Source organism: Salmo salar, chromosome ssa18, assembly GCF_905237065.1.
Source record: "Salmo salar chromosome ssa18, Ssal_v3.1, whole genome shotgun sequence".
Lineage (NCBI taxonomy): Eukaryota > Metazoa > Chordata > Actinopteri > Salmoniformes > Salmonidae > Salmo > Salmo salar.
Window position 1 is genome coordinate 77393827 of NC_059459.1, and position 19714 is coordinate 77413540.

Sequence of the window (19714 nt, forward strand, 5' to 3'; positions counted from 1 at the left end):
TGACTAACAGGCTGACTGACTGACTGACTGACTGACTGACTGACTGACTGACTGACTAACAGGCTGACTGACTGACGCACTGTCTGAGTCAGAGACAGCATGACAACAGCACAATCTGGGGTTGTATCCCAAATGGAATCCTATTCCCTAGATAGTGTCCTATGGGCACTGGTCAAAAGTAGTACAGTACACTATATATGGAATAGGGTGCCATTTCGGATGGAGTCTGCACAATCTGGGACTCCTACATGACATGACATGACATAACTGAATAATCAAGGGTGGGGTCATACAGTGTGAACAGAGAAATGGCCTTTTGACATAACTTGGCATTTTGATATGTTATAGAGATTTGAGACAAAATTATGAAGTAGCTTATTGGTTTATTAATAATTGATGATTATTCATTAACTGTCATTAATCTCAACTGGCCAATCAGATGAGAGATTGGGGTCTGTTTTGTTAGTTAGCAACACAACACACATAAAGGTTCTTATATCTGTGTCAGAACTAAAAACAGGGAAGGCAACCCCAGTGTCTCACCCCTGTCTTTCAGCTCCACACACACACACACACACACACACACACACACACACACACACACACACACACACACACACACAACTATATGCTCTGAGAGTGTGTGTCACGTCAAGGCATGCAGCAGTCTTTCAGCAGGAATGTACCATATCTTTACAGCTGGGATAATGAACCCCGACATAACGCTGGGATAATGAACCCCGACATAACGCTGGGATAATGAACCCCGACATAACGCTGGGATAATGAACCCCGACATAACGCTGGGATAATGAACACCGACATAACGCTTTATTTCAACATATTGCTATATACCCTACTGCGGTACAATGATGCGTGATAGTTACCATTAGCTAGTAAAATACTCGAGAGGTAATCTAACTGGTGATTTTTTTATTCGGTTTTTGCTTCTCATATGTTTTCTTGTATATCCGTAGCATGATATTCTCAATATGATCTCGTGAATAATTAAAGGAGAAATCAATTAAACACATGAACTAAGGTGTGTTCGGAGCCCACGTCACGGTGCAGCGGGTGCAGAAACAGATGGAGACGCCGACTGGTGGTGGGTGGATCACGAGACTCTACAGCAACGTCCCCAATGGCACCCTATTCCCTGTTGACTAGAGCTAGTTTGGTCAAACGGAGAGCACTATATAATGTATAAGGTGCCATTTGGGAAACATTGTGAATATTACTGACCAAAAGAACAGAGGCTTTCCGAGTTTTCCCAACCACACTCAAATAAATCGCCAGCTACATACCGAACTGCGTTTCTTCCGTCACCATCGGAGCCATGTTCCCGCTTGCTCGCGTGCTCTGTCCAAGGTGCTGAAACCGTCCGCCCTTCGGTTTATTCCGGCACTCGCACTCTATAAACCAACCCTTCCCGCCAATCCGTCCTCTAGGTATATCTGCTTGACAGCGAATAGCGACAGATTTTTTTGATGATGTGACTTAAATTATTTAATCTGTTTGTTACGGTTTAATAATTCAAACGCAGCTGTTCTTTTCAGCGAGGCAACGTTTGGCAGGCTATTGTCTGTTCTCTTCCCAGCGCGAGTCTCACCCTGCTCGTGTTGTTACTCTTTGCGCTATGAGCATCTCTGAGGATGAACCACCCCTCTCCCTCCTCTCTCTCCCTCTCGCCCCCTCCTCCCTCCTCTCCCAAGCACCCCCACCCTCCTGCTGAGTTCCCAGCCGCTGACGCAGTTGTGACGGAGGCTGCTGAAATCACTGCCTCGGTGAAACAGCATAACAAGCAACAAGCTCATCAATTTCTATGACTGGCTTACTGACTGGCTGACTGGCTGGCTTACTGACTGACTGACTGGCTGGCTGGCTAACTGAGTCCCTTATACACTACATGACCAAAAGTATGTGGACACCTGCTCATCAAACATCTCATTCCAAAATCATGTGCATTAATATGGAGTTTGTCCCTCCTTTGCTGCTATAACACACTTTCCACTAGATGTTGGAACATTGCTGCAGGGACTTGCTTCCATTCAGCCACAAGAACATTAGTGAGGTCGGGCACTGATGTTGGGAAATTAGGCCTGGCTCGCAGTTGGCGTTCCAATGAATCCCAAAGGTGTTCGATTGGGTTGAGGTCAGGGCTCTGTGCAGGCCAGTCAAGTTCTTCCAAATCAAATCAAATCAAATTTATTTTTATATAGCCCTTCGTACATCAGCTGATATTCTCAAAGTGCTGTACAGAAACCCAGCCTAAAACCCCAAACAGCAAGCAAAGCATGTGAAAGAAGCACGGTGGCTAGGAAAAACTCCCTAGGAAAAACTCCCTAGAAAGGCCAAAAACCTAGGAAGAAACCTAGAGAGGAACCAGGCTATGAGGGGTGGCCAGTCCTCTTCTGGCTGTGCAGGGTGGATATTATAACAGAACATGGTCAAAATGTTAAAATGTTAAAATGTTCATAAATGACCAGCATGGTCAAATAATAATAATCATAGTAGTTGTCGAGGGTGCAACAAGCACGTCCGGTGAACAGGTCAGGGTTCCATAGCCGCAGGCAGAACAGTTGAAACTGGAGCAGCAGCACGGCCAGGTGGACTGGGGACAGCAAGGAGTCATCATACCAGGTAGTCCTGAGGCATGGTCCTAGGGCTCAGGTCCTCCGAGAGTAAGACAGAAAGAGAGTAAGAGAGAATTAGAGAGAGCATATTTAAATACACACAGGACACCGGATAAGACAAGAGAAATACTCCAGATGTAACAGACTGACCCTAGCCCCCCGACACATAAACTACTGCAGCATAAATACTGGAGGCTGAGAGGGATCAGAAGACACTGTGGCCCCATCCGATGATACCCCCGGACAGGGCCAAACAGGCAGGATATAACCCCACCCACTTTGCCAAAGCACAGCCCCCACACCACTAGAGGGATGTCTCCAACCACCAACTTACCGTCCTAAGACAAGGCCGAGTATAGCCCACAGCGATCTCCGCCATGGCACAACCCAAGGGGGGGCGCCAACCCAGACAGGAAGACCACGTCAGTGACTCAACCCACTCAAGTGACGCACCCCTCCCATGGACGGCATGGAAGAACACCAGTAGGCCAGTGACTCAGCCTCTGTAAAAGGGTTAGAGGCAGAGAATCCCAGTGGAAAGAGGGGAACCGGCAAGGCAGAGACAGCAAGGGCGGTTCGTTGCTCCAGCCTTTCCGTTCACCTTCACACTCCTGGGCCAGACTATACTTAATCATAGGACCTACTGAAGAGATAAGTCTTCAGTAAAGACTTAAAGGTTGAGACTGAGTCTGCGTCTCTCACATTGGTAGGCAGACCATTCCATAAAAATGGAGCTCTATAGGAGAAAGCCCTACCTCCAGCCGTTTGCTTAGAAATTCTAGGGACAATTAGGAGGCCTGCGTCTTGTGACCGTAGCGTACGTGTAGGTATGTACGGCAGGACCAAATCGGAAAGATAGGTAGGAGCAAGCCCATGTAATGCTTTGTAGGTTAGCAGTAAAACCTTGAAATCAGCCCTTGCCTTAACAGGAAGCCAGTGTAGGGAGGCTAACACTGGAGTAATATGATCAAATTTTTGGTTCTAGTCAGGATTCTAGCAGCCGTATTTAGCACTAACTGAAGTTTATTTAGTGCTTTATCCGGGTAGCCGGAAAGTAGAGCATTGCAGTAGTCCAGCCTAGAAGTAACAAAAGCATGGATAAATTTTTCTGCGTCATTTTTGGACAGAAAATTTCTGATTTTTGCAATGTTACGTAGATGGAAAAAAGCTGTCCTTGAAACAGTCTTGATATGTTCTTCAAAAGAGAGATCAGGGTCCAGAGTAACGCCGAGGTCCTTCACAGTTTTATTTGAGACGACTGTACAACCATCCAGATTAATTGTCAGATTCAACAGAAGATCTCTTTGTTTCTTGGGACCTAGAACAAGCATCTCTGTTTTGTCCGAGTTTAAAAGTAGAAAGTTTGCAGCCATCCACTTCTTTATGTCTGAAACACAGGCTTCTAGCGAGGGCAATTTTGGGGCTACACCATGTTTCATTGAAATGTACAGCTGTGTGTCGTCCGCATAGCAGTGAAATTTAACATTATGTTTTCGAATGACATCCCCAAGAGGTAAAATATATAGTGAAAACAATAGTGGTCCTAAAACGGAACCTTGAGGAACACCGAAATTTACAATTGATTTGTCAGAGGACAAACCATTCACAGAGACAAACTGATATCTTTCCGACAGATAAGATCTAAACCAGGCCAGAACTTGTCCATGTAGACCAATTTGGGTTTCCAATCTCTCCAAAAGAATGTGGTGATCGATGGTATCAAAAGCGGCACTAAGATCTAGGAGCACGAGGACAGATGCAGAGCCTCGGTCTGACGTCATTAAAAGGTCATTTACCACCTTCACAAGTGCAGTCTCAGTGCTATGATGGGGTCTAAAACCAGACTGAAGCGTTTCGTATACATTGTTTGTCTTCAGGAAGGCAGTGAGTTGCTGTGCAACAGCTTTTTCTAAAATTTTGGAGAGGAATGGAAGATTCGATATAGGCCGATAGTTTTTTATAATTTCTGGATCAAGATTCGGCTTTTTCAAGAGAGGCTTTATTACTGCCACTTTTAGTGAGCTTGGTACACATCCGGTGGATAGAGAGCCGTTTATTATGTTCAACATAGGAGGGCCAAGCACAGGAAGCAGCTCTTTCAGTAGTTTAGTTGGAATAGGGTCCAGTATGCAGCTTGAGGGTTTGGAGGCCATGATTATTTTCATCATTGCGTCAAGAGATATAGTACTAAAACACTTTAGTATCTCCCTTGATCCTAGGTCCTGGCAGAGTTGTGCAGACTCAGGACAATGGAGCTTTGGAGGAATACCCAGATTTAAAGAGGAGTCTGTAATTTGCTTTCTAATGATCATGATCTTTTCCTCAAAGAAGTTCATAAATTTATTACTGCTGAAGTGAAAGCCATCCTCCATTTGCGAAGGCTGCTTTTTAGTTAGCTTTGCGACAGTATCAAAAAGAAATTTCGGATTGTTCTTATTTTCCTCAATTAAGTTGGAAAAATAGGATGATCGAGCAGCAGTAAGGGCTCTTCGATACTGCACGGTACTGTCTTTCCAAGCTAGTCGGAAGACTTCCAGTTTGGTGTGGCGCCATTTCCGTTCCAATTTTCTGGAAGCTTGCTTCAGAGCTCGTGTATTTTCTGTATACCAGGGAGCTAGTTTCTTATGACAGATGTTTTTAGTTTTTAGGGGTGCAACTGCATCTAGGGTATTGCGCAAGGTTAAATTGAGTTCCTCGGTTAGGTGGTTAACTGATTTTTGTCCTCTGACGTCCTTGGGTAGGCAGAGGCAGTCTGGAAGGGCATCAAGGAATCTTTGGGTTGTCTGAGAATTTATAGCACGACTTTTAATGCTCCTTGGTTGGGGTCTGAGCAGATTATTTGTTGCAATTGCAAACGTAATAAAATGGTGGTCCGATAGTCCAGGATTATGAGGAAAAACATTTAGATCCACAACATTTATTCCATGGGACAAAACTAGGTCCAGAGTATGACTGTGGCAGTGAGTAGGTCCAGAGACATGTTGGACAAAACCCACTGAGTCGATGATGGCTCCGAAAGCCTTTTGGAGTGGGTCTGTGGACTTTTCCATGTGAATATTAAAGTCACCAAAAATTAGAATATTATCTGCTATGACTACAAGATCCGATAGGAATTCAGGGAACTCAGTGAGGAACACTGCATATGGCCCAGGAGGCCTATAAACAGTAGCTATAAAAAGTGAGTGAGTAGGCTGCATAGATTTCATGACTAGAAGCTCAAAAGACGAAAACGTCATTGTTGTTTTTTTTTTGTAAATTGAAATTTGCTATCGTAAATGTTAGCAACACCTCCGCCTTTGCCGGATGCACGGGGGTATGGTCACTAATGTAACCTGGGGGTGAGGCCTCATTTAACACAGTAAATTCATCAGGCTTAAGCCATGTTTCAGTCAGGCCAATCACATCAAGATTATTATCAGTGATTAGTTCATTGACTATAACTGCCTTGGAAGTGAGGGATCTAACATTAAGTAACCCAATTTTGAGATGTGAGGTATCACAATCTCTTTCAATAATGGCAGGAATGGAGGAGGTCTTTATACTAGTGAGATTGCTAAAGCGAACACCGCCATTTTTTATTTTGCCCAACCTAGATCGAGGCACAGACACGGTCTCAATGGGGAAAGCTGAGCTGACTACGCTGACTGTGCTAGTGGCAGACTCCACTAAGCTGGCAGGCTGGCTAACAGCCTGCTGCCTGGCCTGCACCCTATTTCATTGTGGAGCTAGAGGAGTTAGAGCCCTGTCTATGTTCGTAGATAAGATGAGAGCACCCCTCCAGCTAGGATGGAGTCCGTCACTCCTCAACAGGCCAGGCTTGGTCCTGTTTGTGGGTGAGTCCCAGAAAGAGGGCCAATTATCTACAAATTCTATCTTTTGGGAGGGGCAGAAAACAGTTTTCAACCAGCGATTGAGTTGTGAGACTCTGCTGTAGAGCTCATCACTCCCCCTAACTGGGAGGGGGCCAGAGACAATTAATCGATGCCGACACATCTTTCTAGCTGATTTATACGCTGAAGCTATGTTGCGCTTGGTGACCTCTGACTGTTTCATCCTAACATCGTTGGTGCCGACGTGGATAACAATATCTCTATACTCTCTACACTCGCCAGTTTTAGCTTTAGCCAGCACCGTCTTTAGATTAGCCTTAACGTCGGTAGCCCTGCCCCCTGGTAAACAGTGTATGATCGCTGGATGATTAGTTTTAAGTCTAATACTGCGGGTAATGGAGTCGCCAATGACTAGGGTTTTCAATTTGTCAGAGCTAATGGTGGGAGCCGTCGGCGTCTCAGACCCCACAACGGGAGGAGTAGAGACCAGAGAAGTCTCGGCCTCCGACTCCGACTCGCTTAATGGGGAGAACCGGTTGAAAGTTTCTGTCGGCTGAATAAGCGACACCGGTTGAGCATTCCTACAGCGTTTCCCTCCAGAAGCCATGAGAAAGATGTCCGGCTGCGGGGACCGTGCGAGGGGGTTTATACTAACGTTACCATCTGTACTTACTGGTGGCACAGACGCTGTTTCATCCTTTCCTACACTGAAATTACCCTTGCCTAACGATCGCGTCTGAAGCTGGGCTTGCAGCACAGCTATCCTTGCCGTAAGGCGATCGTTCTCCTGTATATTATAAGTACAACGACTGCAATTAGAAGGCATCATGTTAATGTTACTTAGCTTCGGCTGTTTGAAGTCCTGACGAACCATGTCCAGATAAAACCTCCGGGGTGAAAAAGTTGAATGAAAAAAGTTGAGTGAGGGAAAAAGTAAAAATATACGGTAATGAAAAAGTAAAAAACCGTCAGGTATCAAAGTAAGATCGGCAACAAAAACGCACAGCAGCGTAAACAAGTCTGCAAGTTGTGACCGGAAACAGGAAACACTGATCTCGACAAACTGTATGGACCTCGCTTTGTGCACAGGGGCATTGTCATGGTGAAACAGGAAAGGGCCTTTCCCAAACTGTTGCTACAAAGTTGGGAGCACAGAATCATCTAGAATGTCATTGTATGATGTAGCGTTACGATTTCCCTTCACTGGATCTAAGGGGCCTAGCCCGAACCATGAAAAACAGCCCCAGACCATTATTCCTCCTCCACCAAACTTTACAGTTGGCACTATGCATTTGGGGAGGTAGCGTTCTCCTGGCATCCACTAACAAAGACTACATCTCCTCTGCCCAGACCCCCATCCCTAGTGCCTGGCCACACCCCCATCCCTAGTGCCTGGCCACACCCCCATCCCTAGTGCCTAGCCAGACCCCCATCCCTAGTGCCTAGCCACACCCCCATCTCTGACCACACCCCATCCCTAGTGCCTGGCCACACCCCCATCCCTAGTGCCTGGCCACACCCCCATCCCTAGTGCCTGGCCACACCCCCATCCCTAGTGCCTGGCCAGACCCCCATCCCTAGTGCCTGGCCACACCCCATCCCTGACCACACCCCCATCCCTAGTACCTGGCCATACCCCAATCCCTGACCACACCTTCATCCCTAGTGCCTGGCCACACCCCCATCCCTGACCACACCCCCATCCCTAGTGCCTGACCACACCCCCATCCCTGACCACACCCCCATCCCTAGTGCCTGGCCACACCCCCATCCCTGACCACACCCCCATCCCTAGTGCCTGGCCACACTTTCATCCCTAGTGCCTGCATTATTGTTTGACACATGGCCTTAAATTGTCCTGTTTGTTTTTCTCAGTTGTCCGTGCTATTTCAATATTTCAATAATAAATCATTCGATTTTTCCATCGTTAATGATGGCGGATTGATTGATTGATTGATTGTCAAGTTTTGAATTTCCTTTTTTCAAGATGAATGATGCGAAGAGAATATGGCTATCTCACTACAACCCCATATGCCATGTCCTGAAATGTCCAGACAGATGGATTAAAAGTAATTCTAACAGCCAACTTTCTGGCTCCTTCCATAACTGTTGGATTTTATAGCGTTCCCAGAAAGCATGGATTATTGAGTCATTGTTAGTTTTACACTGAAGACATGACTCTGCCGTTATGCTGTAGAATTTGTGAATTTTGTCTCTTGTATAATACATTCTATACATTAGTTTATACTGGATTAATTGTACATTTTCATTAACTGTAATTTCGTTAGTTATACTTTCGTTAGTTAAACTTTCCCTCCATCTCGTGCCAACATCAGTTCTTTTTAAGTTTTGTTTCCAATAGTTTATATTTTTTCTAAAAGATTGTCAGTTGGATAGTCTCTCTGCAAGTTTTTGTATATTTTACCTATCATACGAACATACTTTTCTGACTCAAATAAGATTCCCTCAATGTTGGTCTGATGTCCAAAAGATTTCAATTTGAAATTTGGTGATGTGTAACTTTCACGTTGCGTGTATTTGAAAATACCTACATTGATCAGTCCAAAATTGCTTTTTTAATTCTGTCATGGAAATGTATTTATTTACTGTTAGGAAGTCATTTATGGTTTCTATGACTTCAGTTTTCCATGTGGACCAATTTATTGGTGAATTCTGAAAAGGCATCCAAGGATTGTTCCATAGAGTTCTCGTACTGTAAAATAAATTTAATTTTCTTCCATATTGTTCTAGTGTTCTTTACTGTTACGTTTATGTATGTATGTTCTTCGCATTATCCTTTGAAAATAGACACTAAGAAAATTAAAGGGATGAGCATCTTCAATATGGACCCATTGTTACGTCCTGACCCTTGTAAGAGGTCATTTTCAATAGTAGATGGGTCAGGGTGTGACAGGGGGTGTTTTGGTTGGTTTTCTTGTTTTCTATTTCTATGTTTTGTATTCTATGTTTTCTATTTCTATGTTGTTGTTTTTTTGGGTTGATCTCCAATTGGAGGCAGCTGGTCCTCGTTGCCTCTGATTGGAGATCATATTTAAGTAGGGGGTTTTTCCCTTTTGGGTTTGTGGGTTGTTAATTTTGAGTAGTGTGTTTTCCTCTCTGCATCACGGTTTGTTGTTTTTTGTATTTCTAGTATTTGGTGTTTTGCAACGTTTCACTATAAATAAAAAGATGTGGAACTACAGCCATGCTGCGCGTTGGTCCGATCATTCTGACAGTCGTGACACCCATTGTTCTTCTTTAGTGCATTTAACTAAACGTCACAAGTAAACGCCTTGGGTAGCAGGTTGATACCATTCCAAGTCTGGAAGGTAAATCAACACTCAGACTTAGGAAGATGTACAACTGTCCTTTTTATTCTCTGAATTTTATTTGCCCATATAAAGTGTGTTAGGACAGAGTATATATATATTTTTTAAATGTCTTTGGTGGGGTAATAGGTATTACTGAAAATAAATACATTTACATTTTTTTACATTTTAGCCATTTAGCAGACGCTCTTATCCAGAGCGACTTACAAATTGGTGCATTCACCTATAATATCCAGTGGAACAACCACTTTACAATAGTGCATCTAAATCTTTTAAGGGGGGGGGTTCGAAGGATTACCTTATCCTAACCCAGGTATTCCTTGAAGAGGTGGGGTTTCAGGTGTCTCCGGAAGGTGGTGATTGACTCCGCTGTCCTGGCGTCGTGAGGGAGCTTGTTCCACCATTGGGGTGCCAGAGCAGCGAACAGTTTTGACTGGGCTGAGCGGGAACTGTGCTTCCTCAGAGGTAGGGAGGCGAGCAGGCCAGAGGTGGATGAACGGAGTGCCCTTGTTTGGGTGTAGGGCCTGATCAGAGCCTGAAGGTACGGAGGTGCCGTTCCCCTAACAGCTCCGTAGGCAAGCACCATGGTCTTGTAGCGGATGCGAGCTTCGACTGGAAGCCAGTGGAGAGAGCGGAGGAGCGGGGTGGCGTGAGAGAACTTGGGAAGGTTGAACACCAGACGGGCTGCGGCGTTCTGGATGAGTTGTAGGGGTTTAATGGCACAGGCAGGGAGCCCAGCCAACAGCGAGTTGCAGTAATCCAGACGGGAGATGACAAGTGCCTGGATTAGGACCTGCGCCGCTTCCTGTGTGAGGCAGGGTCGTACTCTGCGAATGTTGTAGAGCATGAACCTGCAGGATCGGGTCACCGCCTTGATGTTGGTGGAGAACGACAGGGTGTTGTCCAGGGTCACGCCAAGGCTCTTAGCACTCTGGGAGGAGGACACAAGGGAGTTGTCAACCGTGATGGCGAGATCATGGAACGGGCAGTCCTTCCCCGGGAGGAAGAGCAGCTCCGTCTTGCCGAGAGTTCAGCTTGAGGTGGTGATCCGTCATCCACACTGATATGTCTGCCAGACATGCAGAGATGCGATTCGCCACCTGGTTGTCAGAAGGGGGAAAGGAGAAGATTAATTGTGTGTCATCTGCATAGCAATGATATGAGAGACCATGTGAGGATATGACAGAGCCAAGTGACTTGGTGTATAGCGAGAATAGGAGTGGGCCAAGAACAGAGCCCTGGGGGACACCAGTGGTGAGAGCACGTGGTGCGGAGACAGATTCTCGCCACGCCACCTGGTAGGAGCGACCTGTCAGGTAGGACGCAATCCAAGCGTGCGCGGTGCCAGAGATGCCCAGCTCGGAGAGGGTGGAGAGGAGGATCTGATGGTTCACGGTATCAAAGGCAGCAGATAGGTCTAGAAGGATGAGAGCAGAGGAGAGAGAGTTAGCTTTAGCAGTGCGGAGAGCCTCCGTGACACAGAGAAGAGCAGTCTCAGTTGAATGCCCAGTCTTGAAACCTGACTGATTAGGATCAAGAAGGTCATTCTGAGAGAGATAGCAAGAGAGCTGGCCAAGCACGGCGCGTTCAAGAGTTTTGGAGAGAAAGGAAAGAAGGGATACTGGCCTGTAGTTGTTGACATCGGAGGGGTCGAGTGTAGGTTTTTTCAGAAGGGGGTGCAACTCTCGCTCTCTTGAAGACGGAAGGGACGTAGCCAGCGGTCAAGGATGCGTTGATGAGCGAGGTGAGGTAGGGGAGAAGGTCTCCGGAAATGGTCTGGAGAAGAGAGGAGGGGATAGGGTCAAGTGGGCAGGTTGTTGGGCGGCCGGCCGTCACAAGACGCGAGATTTCATCTGGAGAGAGAGGGGAGAAAGAGGTCAAAGCACAGGGTAGGGCAGTGTGAGCAGGACCAGCAGTGTCGTTTGACTTAGCAACGAGGATCGGATGTCGTCAACCTTCTTTTCAAAATGGTTGACGAAGTCATCCGCAGAGAGGGAGGAGGGGGGGAGGGGAGGAGGATTCAGGAGGGAGGAGAAGGTAGCAAAGAGCTTCCTAGGGTTAGAGGCAGATGCTTGGAGTTTAGAGTGGTAGAAAGTGGCTTTAGCAGCAGAGACAGAAGAGGAAAATGTAGAGAGGAGGGAGTGAAAGGATGCCAGGTCCGCAGGGGAGGCGAGTTTTCCTCCATTTCCGCTCGGCTGCCCAGAGCCCTGTTCTGTGAGCTCGCAGTGAGTCGTCGAGCCACGGAGCAGGAGGGGAGGACCGAGCCGGCCTGGAGGATAGGGGACAGAGGAGATCAAAGGATGCAGAGAGGGAGGAGAGGAGGGTTGAGGAGGCAGAATCAGGAGATAGGTTGGAGAAGGTTTGAGCAGAGGGAAGAGATGATAGGATGGAAGAGGAGAGAGTAGCGGGAGAGAGAGAGCGAAGGTTGGGACGGCGCAATACCATCCAAGTAGGGGGAGAGTGAGAAGTGTTGGATGAGAGCGAGAGGGAAAAGGATACAAGGTAGTGGTCGGAGACTTGGAGGGGAGTTGCAATGAGATTAGTGGAAGAACAGCATCTAGTAAAGATGAGGTCAAGCGTATTGCCTGCCTTGTGAGTAGGGGGGGAAGGTGAGAGGGTGAGGTCGAAAGAGGAGAGGAGTGGAAAGAAGGAGGCAGAGAGGAATGAGTCGAAGGTAGACGTGGGGAGGTTAAAGTCACCCAGAACTGTGAGAGGTGAGCCATCCTCAGGAAAGGAACTTATCAAGGCGTCAAGCTCATTGATGAACTCTCCAAGGGAACCTGGAGGGCGATAAATGATAAGGATGTTAAGCTTGAAAGGGCTGGTAACTGTGACAGCATGGAATTCAAATGAGGAGATAGACAGATGGGTCAGGGGAGAAAGAGAGAATGTCCACTTGGGAGAGATGAGGATTCCAGTGCCACCACCCCGCTGGCTCGATGCTCTAGGGGTATGCGAGAACACGTAGTCAGACGAGGAGAGAGCAGTAGGAGTAGCAGTGTTATCTGTGGTGATCCATGTTTCCGTCAGCGCCAGGAAGTCTAGGGACTGGAGGGTAGCATAGGCTGAGATGAACTCAGCCTTGTTGGCCGCAGACCGGCAGTTCCAGAGGCTGCCGGAGACCTGGAACTCCACGTGGGTCGTGGCGCGCTGGGACCACCAGGTTAGAGTGGCAGCGGCCACGCGGTGTGGAGCGTTTGTATGGCCTGTGCAGAGGAGAGAGAACAGGGATAGGCAGACACATAGTAGACAAGCTACAGAAGAGGCTACGCTAATGCAAATGAGATTGGAGTGACAAGTGGACTACACGTCTCGAATGTTCAGGAAGTTAAGCTTACGTTGCAAAAATGTTATTGACTAAGATGATACAGTACTGCTGGCTGGTGGAGTAGGCTAGCTAGCAGTGGCTGCGTTGTTGACTTTGAACGTGTAGCTGGCTAGGTAACCTCGGTAGTTTCAGTACTACACCTTGTCATGATACAAAGCAACTTTGTAGCTAGCTAGCTAACAACACTAATCAAGACGTTCCTTGTAGTGTATTTAGTTTCAACAATGCTGCTCGTCGGTAATAGTTGGCTAGGTTAGGAAGAATGGCGTCGCGGGGGACGGAAATAGCTGGCTAGCTAACCTCGATGGCTGGCTAGCTAACAATTATCAATTAACAATTATCAAGTTATGACAAAGACAACTAGGTAGCTAGCTAGGTAACACTGCACTAGTCTAATCGTTCCGTTGTTTAGTATTAGTAACTACAGCGCTGCTAGTCGGTAACGGATGGCTAGCTGGCAGTGGGTTAATGATGACTAGGTGTGTTGAGTAAGTCTGGCGCCGCGTCGCGGCTGGCTAGCACACCTCGATAATACTCAAACTCAAACTACACAATTATCTTATCTTAATTATCTCAATTATCTAAGTAAATACAAAACTTAGGGAGCCATGCTTTTCTGGAGAGGTTTATTCTACCTGTAATATTTATGGGAATATTGTTCCATTTAATTAGATCTGCTTTCATATTGTTGAGTAAAGGAATACAGTTGTGTTTACATATTTGTTTGTAGTCACTCATTAAGGATCCTAAGTATTTCATATTTTTTTGTCCACTTAAAGGATTGCTGTAGCTCGTGAATTATTATTTTTCATTTCCCTATTGCCATTTTTTTCACTTTAATTTTATATCCTGTGTATTCTGAAAATATTTTTAGCAAAGGGGGCGTTGAGTTTTCAATATTGGTCAGGTATATCAGGAGATCGTCTGCAAAAAGTTTAGTTTATATTCATGTTTGCTCAAACCTGTTACGTTTGAGTCCTGTCTAATTATTTCTGCAAGTGGTTCAATTGCTAGTGCAAACAGGAGGGGGTTGAGGGGACATCCCTGTCTTGTGACCCTTTCTAAAGCATATTGCATATGTATATTTTTTGTATATATATTTTAGGTATATTTTTTGTTTTAGGAAATGTATATAATATTTGAATAGAAAGGGCCATTTAAGACGGTCAAAAGTGTTTTCGGCATCAACAGCCATTAATGATAAATGTATATCTTGTTTTTTTTTCATTGTAATAAATTGAAACATGTTCTTATTTGTTTGTAAGTGTCTATTTGTAATAAACCCTATTTGATTGATATATATCAAGTCTGGTAAGAATTTTGCCATTCTATTGCTTATAAGCTTTGTTATTATTTTATTTTCACAATTTATTAATCTTAGGGGTCTATAATCAGCAGGAGACTCCAGACTTTCTTTGTTTTAATATAACTGAAATAAAAGTTTTATACATGGAACTAGGAAGTACTGAATTGAGTGACATGTGTTGTCATTTGTGTAAATAGGGGCGCTAATTAGTCCCAAAAAGTTCAATAGAATTCTATGGGAAAGCCACCCATTCCTGGTGCTTTTCTCCGTGCAGTTTTAATGTTTTAACCTGTTGGGGCTCGGGGGCAGTATTGAGACATTTTGAAAAAAATATGTGCCCATTTTTAACTGCCTCCTACACCAACTCAGAAGCTAGGATATGCATATTATTAACACATTCGGATAGAAAACACTCTGAATTTTCTAAAACAGTTTGAATGGTGTCTGTAAGTATAACAAAACTCATATTGCAGGCAAAAACCTGTGAAAAATAGATTAAAAAAAATGTGAATTTTGTGACTGTACTATTTAGTGTCATTGTTTTATAGATACCATAGTGAGAAAGGATTCATTTCGCAACACCTACGGCTTCCACTAGATGTCAACGATCTTTATAAAGTTGTTTGAAGCGTCTATGATAAACAGAGAGCAAATTAGAATCCAAGGAAGTTGACATGTCATCACTTCATTTTTTTGCGCCTGCGCATAAATCTGAGAAACGTGAGTTTTGTCTTCATTGTTTATCTCGACATAGGATAGGTTGTGTGAAAATATTACTGATGTTTAACGTTAAAAATGGACCAAAAGATTAATGCTAAACAACATTTGACATGTTTGAACGAACATAAATAGATTATTTACTAGGTTTTTTTAGCTTTTCGGCGTGATTTTACAGTCCCCCACCACGTTTTGTGGGAGCATAATGAACGCTAAGTACTTGGTGTTATTTGGACATAAATTATGAACTTTGTCAAAAGAAACCACATTTGTTCCGGACCTGGGATGCCTTCCGGACCTGGGATGCCTGTCTTCTGATGGAGATAATCAAAGGTAAGGGGATATTTACAATGTTATTATCGATTTTAGATGATGCTAACTGTATAGCATAGCCTGTTGTTCTTAGCATAGCACCCCGTTTATTGCAAAATGTGATTTCCCAGTAAAGTTATTTTGAGATCTGGCCATTCGGTAGCAATTACGAGATGATAATATATTATTCTTTGAATGACAATATTATAATTTACCAATGTTTTCGAATAGTAATTTTGTTATGTTCACCGGAAGCATTTCAGAGAAGAAAAAATCTGAATTTCACGCTACTGTAAAATGCTGTTTTTGGATATAAATATGAACTTGATGGAACAAAAAATGCATGTATTGTATAACATAATGTCCTAGGAGTGTCATCTGATGGAGATTGACAAAAGTTAGTGCATAATTCAAGCTGGTTTCTGCTTTTGGTGACGCCTGACCTTGAATTGAAAATGGATGTTTGTACTTTTGTGGCTATGTACTGTCCTAACATAATCTAACTTTATGCTTTTGCCGTAAAGCCTCTTTGAAAATCGAACAATGTGGTTAGATTAAGGAGATGTTTATCATTTAAATTGTGTAAAATAGTTGATTGTTTGAGAAATTGAAATTATTAGATTTTTGATGTTTTGAATTTCCAGCCTTGTTAGCAATCCCGGCTCGGGGTTCATTGCTAACCTGTAGCCCCAACAGGTTTTAACAGTATCTAATATTTATTTTCGGGTGATCTCTGTTTTTAGTGATTATCTTTTGTCTGCTGATAATTTCTTCAGGGTTATTGAGTGTAAGAAGGCTATTGTTTAATTCTGATTTATATACATTTTCATAGAAGCTTTTAAAATTGTCATTAGTCGCGTTGTTGTTTCTAATTACCACATTTGTATCTTTATCTTTTAAAATAACTGGTTTAGCGTGTATTCGTTTTGTGAGTGCTGTGAGATGTTTACCTGGTTTATTTGCCATTAAGTAGTTATGTTTTATTTAAGTTTCAAAAGTACAAGATTGTATTCCTGCTTAAGTTCAGAAATTGTATTTTCTTCTTTACCATGTTAAGGTTTTAATGGGCTTTTTCTAAGATGGTGATTTATTAAAATGTTTCTTACATTTTTCTTTCTAAATCAGATTTAACTTTAGCTGAGTATGAGATTATCATTCCCTTAATGTACGCCCTAGAGGCATCCAAAATTATATCAGGGGTCAGCTGTTCTCTGTCCTATACAGTATGTCTACATTTGTAATGGTAAAGGTTTCAATTTTTCCGTTTACATATTTAGCATCCAAAAGATGCACTCTGTTCGTTCTTCAAATTCTGTCGCTAAGTGTATTTTCTAAAGGTGTAATTAAGCATGATACCGGAGAATGATCCGATTACAAAATATCATCAATTTTATTATCCAGTAAAATGTTGAGTGCATTTTTGAAAAAAAGATGCAGTCAATTCTTGAATAGCTTTTCATACTTTTAGAAAAAAAGGAATAGTCCTTTGTAGTTGGGAGTAGTAATCTCCAGGTGTAATCTCCTGTAGATTATTTGTAGAGATTAAATGTTTCAGCCTCTTTGGAGGCTCCCTTAAATTGGCCTTTTGTATTACTACATCTGTGAAATCTCATCAAATGTGTGATTTAGATCATCTGCTAAAATAATAGTTCCTGTCTGGATTTGATCTAGTATAGCTTGAATTCTATCTAAAAACACCAGATTTGCCCCTGGTGGGATATACAATGAAAGCAATGACTATTTTTCACCATGTAAGTTACAATTCAACATTAGAAAATTGCCTTTTTGGTTCATATGCTGGGATGTAAGGGAAAATTATGTATTCTTATTGATCAGGATGCCTACACCTCTGCTGTTACTACAGTAGGTGGCAGCATAGGCATCTCCCACCCAACTCTTCTTATGGGCAGGTGGGACAGTAGCGTCCCACCTGGCCAACATCCGGTGAAATTGCAGAGCGCGAAATTCAAACTACAGAATTATAAATATTTTACTTTCATAAAATCACAAGTGTAATACATCAAAATAAAGCTTAACTTCTTGTTAATCCAGCCGCTGTGTCAGATTTCAAAAAGGCATTATGGCGAAAGCACACCATGCGATTATCTGAGGACAGCGCCCCGCATACAAAACCATGAAAAACATATTTCAACCAGGCAGGTGCGACATGAAAGTCAGAAATAGCGATATAATAAATGCCTTACCTTTAATGATCTTCTTCTGTTGGCACTCCAAAAGGTCCCAGTTACATCAGAAATGGTCCTTTTGTTCGATAATGTCCTTAATATCCATAAAAACTCAGTTTAGCTGGTGCGCTTCAGTCAATAATCCACCCAGTTTCCCTCCATCAAAATGCATACAAAATGAATCCCAAATGTTACTAATAAACTTTTCCAAACAAGTCAAACAACATTTATAATCAAACCTTAGGTACCCTAATACGTAAATAAACAATAAAATTTAAGACGGAAAATACCAAAGAAAAATACCAAAGAACGCGCTCTCATTCACGCGCTTGGAAACACTACAGCCAAAATGGGAGCCACCTGGAAAAACTACAATTTCTGGCTCATTTTTCCAAAAACCAGCCTGAAACTCTTTCTAAAGACTGTTGACATCTAGTGGAAGCCCTAGGGACTGCAATCTGGGAGGACTTCGCCTTATAATAAAAGTGACAGCCATTGAAAATAGTGGTAGGCTGAACATTTCTTTGGGGGGGATGGTTTGTCCTCGGGGTTTCACCTACCATATCAGTTCTGTTATACTCACAGACATTATTGAAAACAGTTTTAGAAACTTTAGAGTGTTTTCTATCCAAATCTACCAATGACATGTATAGCCTAGCTTCTGGGCCTGAGTAACAGACAGTTTACTTTGGGCACGCTTTTCATACGGACGTGAAAATACTGCCCCCTACCCAAGAGAGGTTAAATGTTATATTTCTCTTTTTTTAAAACTGTGACTCTTGCAATAAACCACATCTGCTGACAATGTCTTTAAGTGTTTGAGAACCATATGCTTTTTTTTCATGGAGCCCATGCACATTTGATAAGTTGGATTTTGTTGGTCTATACATGTATAGATTCAAAGTTAACCTTCCATCTATTAACCTTAACCGCTTCCGTCTATCATAGAAGAACCAAATGAAACATTTTGGCAGACATGACATGAGGGTGGTGGGCATTCCATAGAATGGGAGGATCATAGTATTTTTTTACCTTTATTTAACTAGGCAAGTCAGTTAAGAACAAATTCTTATTTACAATGACGGCCTAGGAACAGTGGGTTAACTGCCTCATTCAGGGGCAGAACGACAGATTTTTACCTTGTCAGCTTGGGGATTCGATCTAGCAACCTTTCGGTTACTGACCCAATGCTCTAACCACTAGGATACCTGCCATCCCTCTAACCACTAAGCTACCTCCCACTATCCCAATCCTTAAAACAGCAGAACCACTGCCAGATAACAAACTGTGTGTGTGTGGCAGATGTGTGCCTTAAGCGAGTGTAACATGAAGGTCAAACAATGTCTAGGCTGTAGCAGGCGCACCATACTGAGAAGAAAAAAACAAAGCTTATTTCTCACTCACTACCCAGTGACCTTGCTGGGTAGAGTGGTAAATGAAAAATAAGATACGCATCAAATACCGTGGCGTAAATCACCGTACTTAGATAGCTTCATCATCAACTATAAGTAGACTTATTTCTTATGCTGCTCACCCGACAGTGTCCTTGCTGAGGAAAGATGAACCTGCCATCTTGGTAAATGAAAATCTAACTGCACCGTAATTCACCGTACTGAGATAGCTTCTCTGCAACTATGGGCTTATTCCTTGTGTGACGCATAGCCCAGTGCCCTCGCTGAAAAAAGATGAGCTGTCATCGTGGTACATGGCAATATTCTACCTATGAACCCAGCCAACCACCTGCTGCTTTATATATACACCATGTTATTATAGCAGCTTGCAATGTCGTAAGAGAGAACATAGCTCCTGGACCACAGGGCTGACAGCCATGACAAAATTAGCAATTACTGCAGGAACTCATTTAGGCTTCCACAATCTCAGAACATTTAATCAGATGTGATCTTGAGGGTGAGAAGCAGTAGCAGTGCCCATGCTGGAGTGGGTTGTCCATAGCTCATTGTTACCAGCCTCATCCTGGCACGTTTTTGCAAAATGTAAAATGCCACTGTCTCTCCCTCGTCTCTCTCCCCCCCCCCTCTCTCTCCCTCTCCCCTATCTCTACCTCTCCCCTGT

The 19714-nt window shown here is 43.6% G+C and overlaps 1 protein-coding gene across 1 annotated transcript in view; it reads right to left on the reverse strand.

Annotated features, from left to right (window-relative positions):
- The window catches only part of syt4 (synaptotagmin IV), an 8643-nt gene extending 7044 nt beyond the window's left edge, over positions 1-1599 (reverse strand). The window contains 1 exon segment of the mRNA NM_001140430.1: positions 1305-1599. Coding sequence (NP_001133902.1) covers positions 1305-1338 — 34 coding nt within the window. The 5' untranslated portion in view covers positions 1339-1599.
- Between the last annotated feature and the right edge of the window lie 18115 nt (positions 1600-19714).